This window comes from Magnolia sinica, chromosome 1 (genome assembly GCF_029962835.1).
Source record: "Magnolia sinica isolate HGM2019 chromosome 1, MsV1, whole genome shotgun sequence".
NCBI lineage: Eukaryota > Viridiplantae > Streptophyta > Magnoliopsida > Magnoliales > Magnoliaceae > Magnolia > Magnolia sinica.
This window is the reverse complement of record NC_080573.1, coordinates 32,478,197-32,493,284: the sequence shown is the minus strand read 5'-3', so window position 1 is coordinate 32,493,284 and position 15,088 is coordinate 32,478,197. Positions and strand designations below refer to the sequence as shown.

Here is a 15,088-nt window from a genome sequence, read left to right as displayed (position 1 = left end):
AAATACAACACTCAGGTGGTCCACACCAAAAGAAACAGTGGCCCCACAAAGTTTTTAACGGAAGCATTTGATTCCCTTTTTCATATGGTGTGGTCTACTTGAGTTTTGGATATACCTCATTTTTTTGCTCATACTAAAAATTCAAATGACATAATAGATGAATGGTGTGGATAAGAGAAATGCATCACAGTGGGACTCATATATATTTTGTAATGTTTTTGGTTTAGTGTAAGGAAGTAGTTAAATGAGGTATGTTGTAAATACATGAGGAAATAATTATTACTCTTTTACCTCGTATCCACCGGTGCACTGGAAAATCAAACAGGCCCTAATAGTAAGAATTTAGTTAAGATTGTTTTCAATACGGATGGCCGGTGTGAATGTAAGGAAAGTACATCACGGTGGGCCCCACAGTTGGGCATCCCAAACGTGAATGGATTGGCTACTCCCCTGACACCAGTCCCGTGGCTGGTGGTCGGTCCTCTGTGAGCCCTATCATGATGTATGTGTTTCATCCATTCCGTTCATCCATTTTTACGGATCATTTTAGGCTTGATACAAAAAATGATAGGGACATAAATCTTATGTGGGCCACACCACATGACAAAAATAATGAATGGATATTCACAATTATAATCTTCCTAAGGCCCACTGTACTGTTTATTTGACATCCAATCTGTTTATTTGATAATAAAGACCCAGATGAAGATAAACAACAAATATCAGCTTGATCCAAAACTTTTACAGCCCCCAAAATGTTTTTAATGGTCAAAATTCATTTAACACTGTTTCCTATAATGTGGTCCACTTGAGATAGAGATATCCTTCATTTTTTTGTCGTATCATAAAATGATATATAAAAATATATGGACGGCATGGATGACACACATACATCATGGTGGGCCCCACAGAGCACCGACCACCAGCCAATGAGTGGTGTCAGGGGGAGTAGCCAATCCGTTCCCATCCCAAACCGCCCTGCCAAACAGCCCCGTTCCGCACTCGCGCAAAAGAAAAAACATGAAGGAGAGATAAAACATAAAAAAAGAAAATCAGTAAGGGTTAGGGCTCCCCTGCCAAGCAGAGAGAGGGAAGGAGACGCTGAGAGAGAGAGAGAGAGAGAGAGAGAGGGAAGGAGACGCTGAGAGAGGGAGAAGGAGACGTTGGGTCAGAGCAGGTAGGTGCACTTTCAATGCAGCTGCGTTTCCACCACCCTCTCCCAAATTCGAAATGGATAGCCGTTGCCTGTAACAAATTAACCTGTGACTTGAAAAACACCTAATTCCTCTGTTACATTTCTTGCAATCTTACCTGATAGAAAGTTACAGGTTGAGACTTTGTTACCTGTAACATTTCTCCCCCAAACACAAACTGTAAGAAAGTCACCTGTTACTTTCTTACATTTTACACAAGTTACAGGCATCCAAAGCCCCAGCCACGAAACTCAACCACCGCAGCCACGAAACCCATCTATCCTCCACTCCGGCCATGCTCACCGTCTTTGTACGGTGCCCATCGTGTCTTTTCACCAGAATTGTCAGATTTCCGCCAAAAATCGTCAGATTACCCTCCAAAATCCCTCTTTCGCTGGCGACCCTTGTCTCCTCCACTCAGGTAATCATCCGTTTCTCTCATTCTCCCGCCAAAACTTCCTTCATTCTAATCACAGAGAAACCCTTAATGAGATCAGACTTCACCCCCCATCACAACCCATCACAGAATCAACCACCTGAAGTAACCGAGTCTGACTCTAAAAAATTCAACGGTTTGGATCGACCATCCATAGCTCTTGACTGTGAGCTCATCATAAGTGCTCTCTACTCAATCCGTACCAGACCCATTGCCGCTCTGCGGTTCTTTCGCTGGGCCACTCGCCAGCCTGGTTTCGAACGGTCTGAAATCGCATTCTGTGCCATCTTGGAAATTCTCGTCGAGAACGATCTCATGCGGCCTGCTTACTCCGTAATGGAGCGGGCCATCCAACTAAATTTGGATGGGATTGTTGATCTTTTGATCAGCGGGCACGTGGGTCCCAATGTTACTCCCAAGATTCTTGATCTCTTGATGTGGATTTACACCAAAAAATCGATGGTGGAGCTTGCTCTATCAACTTTCTATAAGATGGCAAGAAATGGGTTTCTGCCAGATGTCAAGAACTGTAACAGGATCCTTCGGATTCTTCGAGATGGCAATCTTTTAATAAAGGCAAGGGAGGTTTATGATGCAATGGGCAAGTTTGGGGTGCGCCCCACCGTCGTCACTTTCAATACGATGCTTGATTCTTTCTGCAAGGAAGGGAAGATGCAGGAAGCTCTTAATCTCTTATTGGAAATGCAGGAGAAAGGGTGTGTTCCGAATGATGTGACGTATAACGTCTTGATCAATGGGTTGTCGAAGAAAGGGGAGTTGGATAGGGCCAAGGAGCTGATTGAGGAGATGTTGAACTCAGGGCTGACAGTTTCGGCTTGCACGTATAATCCCTTGATTTATGAATATTGCAAGAAGGGTGATTTTGTTGGAGCATTGGGATTTGGGGATGAGATGGAAAGGAGAGGCACTACGCCGACAGTTACGACGTATAATACATTTATTAATGGGCTTTGCGAGAGGGGAGAGATGGCTGAAGCTCGAGAGCAGTTTTCGCAGATGTTGAAGAAGAATTTGGCACCGGATGTAGTCTCGTACAATAGTTTAATTTATGGGTATTGTAGACTAGGTGACATAAAGGAGGCGTTTCACTTGTTTGATGATTTGGGTAGGAACCAGCTAGCGCCTAATGTCGTGACCTATAATACGCTAATCTATGGTCTTTGTAGAATCGGGGCCTTGGAGGCTGCCTGGAAGCTCAAAGATGAGATGTTTGTTCAGGGGCTTCTTCCTGATGTGCTTACTTATACGACCCTTGTAAATGGGTCTTGTAGGATAGGTGATTTGGCATTGGCAAAGAAGTTTTTTGATGAGATGCTTAGGATGGGATTGCACCCGGATTGCTTTGCATACACGACTCGAATTGTTGGCGAGTTGACGTTAGGCACCTTGTCAGAGGCGTTCCGTCTCCGAGAAGAGATGGTAGCCAAGGGGGTGCATATGAACTTAATTACGTATAATGTTTTAATCGACGGACTTTGCAAATTTGGAGATTTGGAAGAAGCCTATGGTTTGTTGCAGCAGATGCTTCAGGATGGCTTTGTTCCGGATCGTGTGACATACACGTGCATAATCCATGCTCATGCAGTAAAGGGTCATCTTAGAGAAGCTCGGGAGGTCTTTTATGAAATGCTTATGAGAGGCTTATCACCCTCGATAGTGACATACACGATTCTGATTCATGCTTATGCGGGCCAAGGGAGATTGGAACTAGCATTTATCTTTTTCTCAGAAATGATAGATAAAGGGATATCCCCGAATGAGATCACTTACAATGCTTTGATAAATGGTTTATGCAAAGTGGGCAGGCTGGAACAGGCTTATCAGCTCTTTTATGAGATGGGGGAGAAAGGGTTATGCCCCAATAAATATACCTACACTCTACTGATAAACGAAAACTGTAATATAGGAAATTGGAATGAGGCTTTGAGATTGTATAGTCAAATGCTCAAGAAAGATATCCTGCCAGATGCATGTACTCATGCTGCGTTTTTTAAGCAGCTTGCTGAGGACTACAAAGTCCATGCAGTTTCCTACCTTGAGAACAAGGTTTTAGGTTGTTGATTTGATTATGGGGAATGCCATGAAGAATGGGCATTTCATTAATGCCTGCAGCAGCCAACTGGGGTGGCCCAGGGTGGCTGGAACAGACACTTATCTGGGCAGATTGGCATCTGAGAGTATTTGCATCAGAGTAGCTTTGGCAAAAGCCTGAAGTCATCATTTGAATCCAGTTGGATGGTTTCATCTTCCACCAACTGATGAATTTTCTCTCTGGAGGTAAGATAAGATGCTTCCTACCTTGCTCATATTTTCCATGTACTTATTTGTCTATTCTGCATTGTTCCCTTGTTGCATGCTGAGTTTTTTTCATCTTATATTTAGATGCTATAAAATGCTTCTTTTTAATTTTTTAATTTTTAATTTTATTTTTTAAAATTTTTAAATTTAATTAATTTATTTTTTTTTGCTATAAAATGCTTGAGCCTTGAGCCAAGAGTATCTACAAATATGCTTGGGTTTAGAGTCTGTACAGGTACCATGGTTCATTGACCGAAACTGTTGATAGGATGGATCCCACAGTGGATGGCGCAATTAATGGGTGGTTAAGATTTTCCTATCTGGGAGTTTTTTGGTGCATGTGGCATCCATGGTGAGGCCTCTAATATCAACAATTTGGATCACGGAACCATCAGCTCCACTTGTACAAACTGAATACCAGAGTGTATTGTAGATATTCTCAGGGCAACCATTGGGTATTACTCTTCTAAAATAACATTATGTTGATTGTAATTTTCTCTAGCTGCATCTTTGTAACTTTTAGTTTTAATCATTATCGTACATATATCATTTCATTATCTGTTATTTTTTGAATCATTAAAAAGAAATTTTTTATATTTGGATTTTGTTTTACATGTAGATGTTTAAAATGAGTTTTACAACATGTTTTCAAATATTTGTTTTGTCCTTTGGTGCAGGATCCTTCTAACTAGGTGCCACTCCCACATTGAATCTCAGCAGTATCGGCTGCTGTTTTTGTTCTGTTTTTTTTTTTTTTTTTTTATTTATTTTAATCAAAGTCTCATTATCTTTCAAAAAAAAAAAAAAACTCCCACATTGAATCACACTTCGGACTTGTGCTCACTTCTTGCTTCCTCCTAGTTGTTTATACTTGATAATGTTTTGAAATAGACGCTTCCCTCTCCCGCCCCCGAATTTGTTGCTGCTTTGGTTCACTCTTTTTGCAGTTATAGTTTTGTTCTTGACTTCTGCGGGACTGCGACGGAGCCATATTGTCGAACCTATTGGACTCATTTGAAACAGGCAAGTTGAGAAACTGATACCAAGAAATTTTTTCAAAAAAATATTTTTGAAGTAAAAATAAAAATAGAATCTTATCTATTTTAGGAAAAGCCAAAAGAACTACAAACTACAAGAGAACAAACCGATAAAAATTCATAGCTCCAACAGCTTGACACAGCCTACTCACCCCTTCATACGATGAAAAGCTCAGTCCTGGGCACACCTTTGAATGTGCGTTTGTGAGTTGCCCGAATGATGAAGGTTCCCCAAGGAAAACTGCATGGCTGCACATAAATCAATAGCTTCTTCCATCAAATTAGCAACTTCCAAAGGAAATCTCCCACTTTCCAGCCACCTTACCATACACTCACTCGAGTCACCCTTGATGATGATTTGATTAATGGCATGGATGCTGCCAGCTTCAGCCCACATGTTACCTTGGCCGCTTTGGTATAATTGGATATTTGCAACCCCACTGGGTCTGAGAATGACAGGACGCTCTCACCCCTGCGATCTCTTATCAGGCCACCTATCCCAGCTGGACCTGGTTTACCCAGAGGACACCCACAGAAATGACATTTTTCACCAATTTAAACATTTTTAAACCAATATTCTCACAACTCAGGTTAATAATTTTACACCTCACCAATTATCATAATTGATGGATGATGGTTATGGCATATAAAACAATGGTTGGGTTATCAATAGCACTAATCATAGCAAGGCATTAAATTCTTCAGTTCAGAGAAGTTATAATAAGCATGTCTGGTATGGAGTGGGAGTTGGAGACATGATTCGGTTTAGGAAAATTGGTGGTGTGGGGATATGCCACTGTGCAGGAATTATGAAGCTTTGTTTTCATATCAATTCAAAAAGGGAAAGTTATTTGGAGATCGGTTTTTCCTTTGGAATCTTCTGGGTGAGGAGATGCTATTGTTGATCAACATACTTGATCAATTACAAAATGTTTATACCCACAGTTGGCTGTGGACAAAAGATTTTGGGATTTGGAAGCTGATGGAACCTTTTTCAGTTTGATTACCTAGTTGGACTGTATCTTCAATCATTTGGCTATCTGCTGCTCTTTTCAAAGTGAATTCCCGCTGGACACCCCGACAGTATATGGGATGCATCCATTGGTCCTATACCACACCTTCCATGCCTTCTTGCACATTCAACTAAGAAAGATACAGTAGCTTCCGATCAGTGATGGTGGGAGAATGGATTATGGTGAGGAACTAGAGAAGTAAGCAGAGGGATTCCGTACAGAAAGGAAATGAAGGATTCAGGGAGCTGCTGACACTTTTCGTCGAAAACGTCCAGGAAGAATGGTCTGAAGCCTCTCTCCACAGTGTTCAGCAGATATGGTAAGGTGCTGTAAGTTTCCATCGCTTGAGGAAGTTCTGCTGAGGGTAGGGGGTTGCCTTTTTTCAGAAAGGGAAAACAGGGCGAAGTTGCTGCTACAGCCTTACAACTTAACTCGAAATTCTCCTTGGATAAAAAACTTCTGGTCCAAAGAGCAAAATATGGGCCAGAGGTGATAAATCATTTGAGAAATATGAGAGGCGAGCAGCAGAATATCAGAGCAAAGTGGGGGTCCAAGGCTAGGAGTTATGGGATGAAAGAGGCAAAGAAGGGAGATGAGAGTCAGCAGAATATGGAGTACAAATCCTTTCGAGATACTCTTCCCGATGAGGAAATGGGCCCAGCCTGAGGAGGGTACTCTAAACAGATAACAGGAGAAAAGCCAAGAGAAATCAGGTTGGGCGTGGGAGGAAGTGGAGCATGGAAATAAGGTTCAAGTTAACCCTGATGTGGTGACTAACTCATGGAAAGTATTGAAATGGAGCCTAGTTGCCTCTGTTCAAGCCGGTGTTCAGATCGGTGAGGTAAAGGATTGGATATCTCAAATTGGAGTTCAGGAAGAGGATTGTATCCTGAAATACCTCAGCGAAGAAGCTATTTGGATCTCTCTCTGCCCAACACAGACTTGGACAGAATCGTTTTAGCAAGTGATCTCTTCAAGGATGGTCCGATCTTATCCATCTATATAAATGGAGGGACTGGATTGTTCTCAGCTTTGAAGATATCTGGAACCAGGTTTTGAATCTACCTCTTGAGCTGTGGGTTGTCAATGTGTTCATAGCCATAGGGTCTCATTGTGGTGAGATTCTTGCCACTTATCCAGCTACAGAAAATTGCATAGTTATGGGTTCTGCCAGACTGTAGGTCAGGAAGAAGAAGCTCGATGTATTTGCCTAAAATTGTAGAGTTGGGGGTGGAGAATGCGGAGATCTCTCAGAAAACTATGAATGAGAAGAAGAGATGAAATTCAAAAAACTATGCAGGAAGAAGAAGAGATGAAATTGCCTAAAGAAAAACCTGTAGGATTCTCATCCCCTCACCCATCTAGCCCAGCTAGGAAGGGTAATGTTGGGGGTGAGAGGTGTGGAGACTACTTGCTTTGTGAGAGGTTTGAAGATCTTTTCATTGTTGCTGTTGATAAGGAGGCAAAATTTTGTGAGAGTTTTGAAGATCTTTTCCTTATTGCTGTTGATAAGGAGGCAAAATTTTCTGACTATTATCGAAGGCATAATGTTAAAATCTTTTGGGGCCCTACCTTCCGCCGCAATCTAAAGGATCAAGAGATCCCATCCCTGTCCAGCATGCTAATTTCGAAAAGGTGTACATCTTGTGATGCAGGACAACTAACCACTTCTTCTAAAAGCTTGAACTGATAGAGCATGGCAAATTAATCCCTTTACCTCATAGCCCAGGCTCCACATCCCATGGGTTAGGACCTCGGCCGAACCCCCTCGCGGGCCCCACTTCATATGGGTTTTGCTTCATATGATCCACCTGCCTCACATGGGTGGGGCCCACCTTACACGAGCCACCCGCCTCACACGGGTGGGGCTCACCTTACATGAGCCACCTGCCTCACACAGGCCACCCACCCTGAGTGTACCCCTGCATCTCATAGGCCACCTCACTCGAGCCCGGTGTGAAAATGCCCCGGCATTATCTTGATAGAAGGCAGATATAAAATAGTCTGGATAAAGAAGCCGGATGGAAATTTCTTGGCGAAATCGTTGGCTCGTATCCTTGTCCTGTGTCAGTGTACTGTAGATTTTACAGAAAGCTTGCATTTCTATGAAGGCAAGCACTTTTGTTTGGGAAAATCCTCACCATTGATAATTTTAAAAATAGAGTGGATGGCAATGGCAAATAAATGCGTCTTGTCTAATTGGAATGAAGTATCCGCCAATCACCACTTAATTACTTGCCCAACTGCTGGGAATATCTGGTCACAGGTGGTGGCCAATTTTGGGATAATGTGGGTGATGTTGGGTATGTAGCATCAGCTTTGGATGAATGTGCTTGTATGTACTTGGGAAGAAACTTTGGAAGATGCCTGCTTATGCTACTCTTTGGGGAATTTGGCTGGAAAGAAACAATAAAATATATTGGGGATAACAGATAAGTGGAGGGGATAGTTACCAAGATCTGCAGACTAATTGTGGAGTGGAGCAGGGCTGTCCTGGCAATGAGGGAATTTCCTGCACAGAATTCGCAATTAACTAGACAAAAGCTCTACAATGGAGGCAGTTCCGGATGAGCATACTGAGTAATGGTCCCCGCTGCTTGAAGGACATTTCAAAGCAAACTTTATGGCTTCTCCTTTGGAAATCCTCTGTTTGCTAGAGTGGGAGTCGTCCTTTGAGACCATTGTGGAAAAACCTTCATGGAGATCGTGGGCCTCATTTGGGTTCAGGAATCCAATTATGCGGAGGTAGCAACCATTCTTTAAGTGACCAAGCTGATTGTGTCAAACAATTTGATTCTTGCCATCGCTGAAGGTGACTCCAGAAATGTTATCAGATAGCTGGCCTTGGGCCTTGGAAAACAGCGGAATTGATTGCAGAAAGTTCTTGATATCTGTTGGGGCAGCTGATTCAATTTAGAAAAATTGGGAGGGAAGCTAATGAGACTGCCGATTCCCTAGCAAAAGCAGGTGCCTCCAAGCAAGGGCTGAAGGTGTGGGATTATAGAGAGATGTAATGGCTTTTTGTTTGGTTATGTATTGGGCCGGATTATTCTGGTAGCAGCTGTGTTTGTTTGTTGTATCTTTTGTCTTATTTGGTCCTTCTTCAATAAAATATATTACCCTCCAGAAAAAAAAAAAAAAAAAAACACACTTCATTACATCATTCACATACTGAAAAGGATACAAAGCATGTAGTTCTGATAGGCGATGTTGTCAAAATCGTTATCATATCACAATAGGGATTGAATCCTATTAAATCTCAAGTCGTAAGATTTCTTGTGATTTTCTTACAATATCAAAAAATCTGAAAATCATGAATGACTAAAAAATTTAAAAATAATTATCATTCATTTCCCATCAACATGCACCAAGAGAAGTAATACATGTCACGATTTGAGAACTTGCGGACGGCATACATATCGTGATGATGTTAAAGGATTCAGTCTTTCTTTTATCTTGTCTTTCAAGAAATTTTCCTCAAAAACATATGATTGGGTTACGATAATTGGATTTGAAAAAAAAAAGGGATTTGCAATTTGAACCTACGATTTTTATCGTGTGGTGTGTGATACAATATGAGTCTTACGATTCATATGTCAAACTACATGATCTTGACAACATTGCTTACAGGAACTCCTCTTTTAGACTATGGTATGGTCATGGATGATGTCTTTAACTGCAAATTATCTATGGTGTCCTTTGACACAATATTCTCACTGCTGCCCCTATCAATTAATACGGTGCAAATCTTTCCATTGGATGTACAAGCAGTGTGGAAATGTTATGATAGCCACCTATCATCTCCTTGGTTTGAAGTTGTCAACATCGCTTGTTGGATAACCATGAACCTACCCTAATCACCTCAAGTTCTTCATCTTCCTCATCCTTGAATCAGGGATCCAATATGGCTGCATCCAGCAGGTCTTTTTCTGTAAGCCCAACTGGTTTCCTGGGAGCTTTCATTGGTATTGGGAAGCAATATCCCCTGGCCAATGACATCCACAAGACTCTGTGATTTTTTGTTTCTTCTCTACCAGGAAAAGCACCTCTGCCTAGTATTCCTCTGCCCACATTAGAATCTGGAACTGTTGTAAGTTTGTTTGAGTTGCTTTAGGGGGTATAGGAGATTGATTTAGCTGAGTTTGACAAGGTGAAGCTATGCTTTGAAGGATCCAAGCCACCTTGTCTGATAAGTCACCTTCTCCTCCACTTTGATAAGTCACCTTCTCCTCCACTTTGAAAGCATGTTGGCATGTGTCATCTACTGTCTCCAAGTCTTGAAAGGCTAGTTCGAAGCAGATTATTTGTCATAATCCATGAAGATGCCTTCGGAAAACAACTTCATGAATCTCATTTAATTCACAATGAGATGAAAGAATGTAGAACTCCTCTGCTTTCAAAGTTGTTGGAAGAACCTGATCACCATTGCTTCTCACATTCTCTCCAATGAGTTAATTGGCTCTAAAATTTGTCTCTCAGTTCCACCCACCATCTCATAGCAAAACCACAAAACTTTGACGAAATAAGAGTGACATTCTTCTCATTGGACATTGATTTGTAGCTAAAAATATTGTCCCACATGTTATCCAATCGAGGAAAGTTTTGGGTTGAAGCTTATCATTGAAGTTTCAGATCTCCACTTTTATTTCTACTTCTCGGTAGCTGTAAAATTTCCGTGTCTCTGTATTCCTCTCCATGCTAGGTTTGGAGCACGTCCTTGTTGAGTTCGAGGCTTAAGACCTTGTTGCTTCTTCTCCTACCTTGGCCGACTTTGATCCACAACTTCCAAGATTCCTCTTTGATCTCTGATTCCAAGCCTCAGTTCAGTTCTTTCAACAACCTTTAACAACTGGTCTGACACCGTGTCCTATTTGTTCATTGTTTCACCATGTTGATCTTGAAATTCTTTTAGTTGAATGAACTCTTGAGATAAACAATTGACTTGCTTGGTCCTCTTGAGATACGCTCTTTCTGGACATATCTTTCAACCTGACTTATGTACCCGAGTGTCAAATTGGATACATGCATTGTTGTCAAAATCCTTCGATTTACAATTTAAGTCGAATCTTAGGCAAATCAATTTGAATCCCTTGTTAGATGAATCTTCTATGATTTGAATCCTATGGTTTCCGATTCAAATCCAGGCAAGTCTGTCCACCACGGTCTCCATGCATACCGTATAACCAGATGAGGCAACCAAGGCCAATTTATTTGTACTATTAGCCTGAGTATGCCAGAATAATTTCCAATGGAAACTCTCTTGTATAGTATAAACTTCCGTCTTCCGCATTTGAGGGAATCGAAACACCACCCAAAATCTGATCCGTTGTGGATTGATACTCCACTGCCAAACCAGACAAGAGCTTCACCACTTTCACGCCTTCCATCTGTTTTTTCATAAGTGTCACATCCGAAGTAATGGGATGATTAGATTGTCCCACATACCAATAATGTTAGCACAAGACTCACCAAGAGCTTTGTCTCCCTCTAAAAGAGAGAAAATCTCTTCATACCACTGATACTCCCGAGAAACATTCTGTTATGACTTATGAGTACATCCTTCTAACTGTATCCTGCACATCTTTAGCAGTATTCAAAAACACCAACTTTAATTTGACTTCAATCAATACTATTCCACAACTACGTCCTAATCTGAGCATCATCGCACATCTACTGTTTATATTTAGGATTGGATTCCTCAAGTTTGTTCTCTGTTAGGAAGTGATCCTTTTCTCGAGTTAACCGAAACACTTCAACCAATTTCGCTCAGAGTAAGTAGTTATACCCATTAAGTTTTACAGACACAATTGATGCATTAAATGAGGAATTGAGATTCTTACCCAATAATGAAGAACCAATTACGACACCTTTAGGCTCAATACTAACTTTTAACAATTTGATTAAACTAGTATTGAAAAATATTGGTCTATAATCAGATCCACACTCAACTTCATCCAGATTAGGTCATGGATAACAAGAATCTACTCAATAGCTGCCTTTTACTGCAAAGTAATCGAGGGATAACGATTGCAACATCACCTTGATATGAAAAATCAGCAAACTTTCATTTTCCAAGCCTGACTTTTGCACTTCCCTTGCAAGAGATTGCACTCATCTTAAAAATGATTGCAGAAAGTGAAGAAGGATCCTCTTTTCTAGGGTTCGATAATAACTCTAGAGTTTTTGAGAATTCGACCAAAATTTGTTTGATAGGTTATGATTTTGGGGGAAGATCTTATGTGCTTTGATACCGTATCAAACCTTAAACATGAAGAGAAGGGAAGAAATGATTAGAGAAAGAAGAGAAAGGACGGAGAAGAGGAGGAAGGGCTGCTCAATAAGCTCATACGCCCATGGCCCTCTCCTATTTGTATTAGAGTTCTCATTATTAAAAAGAAAATTACAAAACTGCCCCTCTTTACTTAGATATTAATAAATTAAGCCCATGGGCCTAACCTCTACCTCAACACACATTTTAGCCCAATAATTACAAGAGACCACACGTGAGACCAAGCAAGTCCACCCTAGTGATCACAACGGTCCATTTAACAAATGGGACCCTTTTGATGAGGTTGTTTACTGCTAGATAGTAACACTCCACGGATAGTGCCAACTTCCAATAAATTGAACTTCTTCTGCATCATCATCCTGCAAAACAGATGTTCTATTATTTAACATATTTTTCTTTTAATCTTTCTTCTTTTTAAACTCATCATGTATGCCTTAATTTCATATTTTATCACATCTGGGACTTTTGGGCATGTGGTCATGTTTTGTCTAACCCAATAAATGTTGTTTTTGTTGAGAAATCCTTCCCTTACCACAAAAATTATGTCGTCTTATTCTTATCATTAGGATATTTTAGATGAGATTTTTAAATTTTTTTTTTCCCCACTTGGCATCCTTCGGTTGAATGCTTGTGGATGTTGAAATCATCAATTAGATCTGAAGAAATGGACCAATGATGATGAAAAGCTTAGCCAGAATTTAGTTCGCTTGTATTCAAATTGGACCCACCATGAAAGCTTAAATCCAACAACTTCATCTTCAATCTCTTCTGTGGCACCAATTGAAGCTCAATTGCTTTCAAGAATCCCAGTGTGTTGAGCTTAACTCTATTAGAAGAAAGAAAATCAGAAGAAAAAGATGTCCCAAGTTTATGAAAAATGTAAGAAATTTGTATGAAGAAGAATTCAAGCTTTGATCCGAAAAGAATGGAGAGTTGTTGTTGAAAGAGGACTTGGAAGGCTCTTCGTATGTATTTTCACCCTTATAGTGTGGGTTAAAAAAATAAATTCCACACACACACACACACACATGCAGGCACACACTCTTTTAGGTACCCATAAGGGTATCACAACTGAAAAAATAAACCCAAGTATGATGCGGGCATGCATAGGTGCACCCAGGCGCTGGATACACCACTAGTGTCACTGCATTGCGTCGGGCTGAGCGAGGTGGAACTGGCTAGAAACACCTAGCCTTGGAATTACTTTGACAACATTATTTAACATACATTGTACTAGTTTAGGTTCTTTTCATACATTTTCATTAGTTTTAGTGATACTTAAAGGATGATGAGGGATACACCAGTGTTTTTGTAACCGGACCAGGCTATCCAGTCTGATTGGGTTCAAGTGTGACTTTAGCTTTCTCCAATTCAATTCAATCCAAACTATCAGAGAGCTAAAGAAAAACTCACAAGCGAGATTTAAAAAGGTTGAATATGAACAGAGAGTTGACTGGTGAAAACTGGTTCAGATGAGTTTGACCAATGGTTGGTCCACTTCGAACTGAACGGATAGCTTGACCAGTTTGATTTCTGGTTTGGTTTTTTAAGACATCAAGATACACCCTTTTACTGTTTAAGACATCAAGATACACCCTTTTAATTTTCATTTATTTTTAAGCTAGCAGTTCACTTTGCACAGTGTGGAGAGACGCCCCTTTTTTCTACTTTTGGTAAAAACTAAGAAGAGTACAATTTGTTCTTGTAGGAAAAGGGGTATACTAAATGGTTGTTGTGGATATCAGTTCCCATCTAAAATTATTGATATATTTTTTTTACAGATGTTCTGCTCTTATTTCCTTCTATTGGATGGAGGTCACAAGAAGTGATATGCAGGCTGTTTCACCTGCTGAAGATAAGAGTATCAGATAGAAAATTTTGGCTAAATTTAAAGATGACAACAAATAATAGCTGGGAGAAGGCGACGACAATGACGATTGACTCTCCCGTTCCTTCTCAAAACTGTTGCTATTTGCCTCTGAGATTGGCTTGGATTGGATGGGACGACCATTTCCATTTAAATGATATGAACTAGTCTTGAGCTCATTGCCAGTCGACTCTGGCAGTAAGAAATCAGAGTTCACTAGTCTGGGACACCATGGATGTGTCACCTACACTTCGGCAGGGCCTGATTCAACTCTAATTGCAGTTACAAAAAAGAATTGTCTTTAGCTTCAAAGGCGACTGGTCTGCTTTGCTTTTCTGGATAATGTACTGACTAGGTGCACTGCATATTTCTGGTTTTTATTATTTATGTACTTGAGGAAATATACAATGTTCTGTGGATCATTTGCTCAGCCGAATGAACTGCACATGCGGGTTTTACAAGACCACATGGAAGCCTCAACACACCTCCAGAAATCAACCACAACATTCAACCAAAAAAAAGATGTTGGTTGGTTCATCTTATCCGGTAAGGTCAATGTCAGATAAATAAGATCTCTTGTACCATTTGAGAGCTTGGATTTCCAAGTAATAATATCAGATTATCATCATTACTGCCGTCATAGGCAGTTCCAGTTCACATAATTGTTTTGATGATGTACGATGAATAAATTCATGAGTTTGTGGTAGAGTTGATTATATTTATTTGTATATATATTTTACCTTTCTTAAAAGATATGTTTTTCTTACATTTCAATCTCCATATTCCACATACGCAATTAAGGCAGACCTTGTGGCTGTGGATTTTGTTGGACGCGGCTTTGGTGGATCCAGTGATCCACCAAGGTTAATGGATCACTGACTATGGGGCCCACCGTGATGTATTTATATCATATCCATTCCACGCTGTCCATCCA

General features: G+C 40.5%; 1 protein-coding gene across 2 annotated transcripts; it reads left to right on the top strand.

Moving 5' to 3' along the window:
- The first annotated feature begins 1,059 nt into the window (after nucleotides 1–1,059).
- LOC131244977 (pentatricopeptide repeat-containing protein At1g22960, mitochondrial-like) lies at nucleotides 1,060–14,289 on the top strand. 2 transcript variants are annotated; one of them, XM_058244171.1, is made up of 2 exons: nucleotides 1,060–3,927; nucleotides 14,069–14,289. In XM_058244171.1, exon 1 carries the CDS (start codon nucleotides 1,489–1,491, stop codon nucleotides 3,709–3,711), a length of 2,223 nt encoding a protein of 740 aa, XP_058100154.1. In that variant the 5' UTR covers nucleotides 1,060–1,488; the 3' UTR covers nucleotides 3,712–3,927; nucleotides 14,069–14,289. The 2 variants fall into 2 exon arrangements, with proteins under 2 accessions (XP_058100154.1, XP_058100155.1); XM_058244172.1 differs by lacking the exon at nucleotides 14,069–14,289 and adding an exon at nucleotides 12,942–13,371.
- The last annotated feature ends 799 nt before the right edge of the window (nucleotides 14,290–15,088 follow it).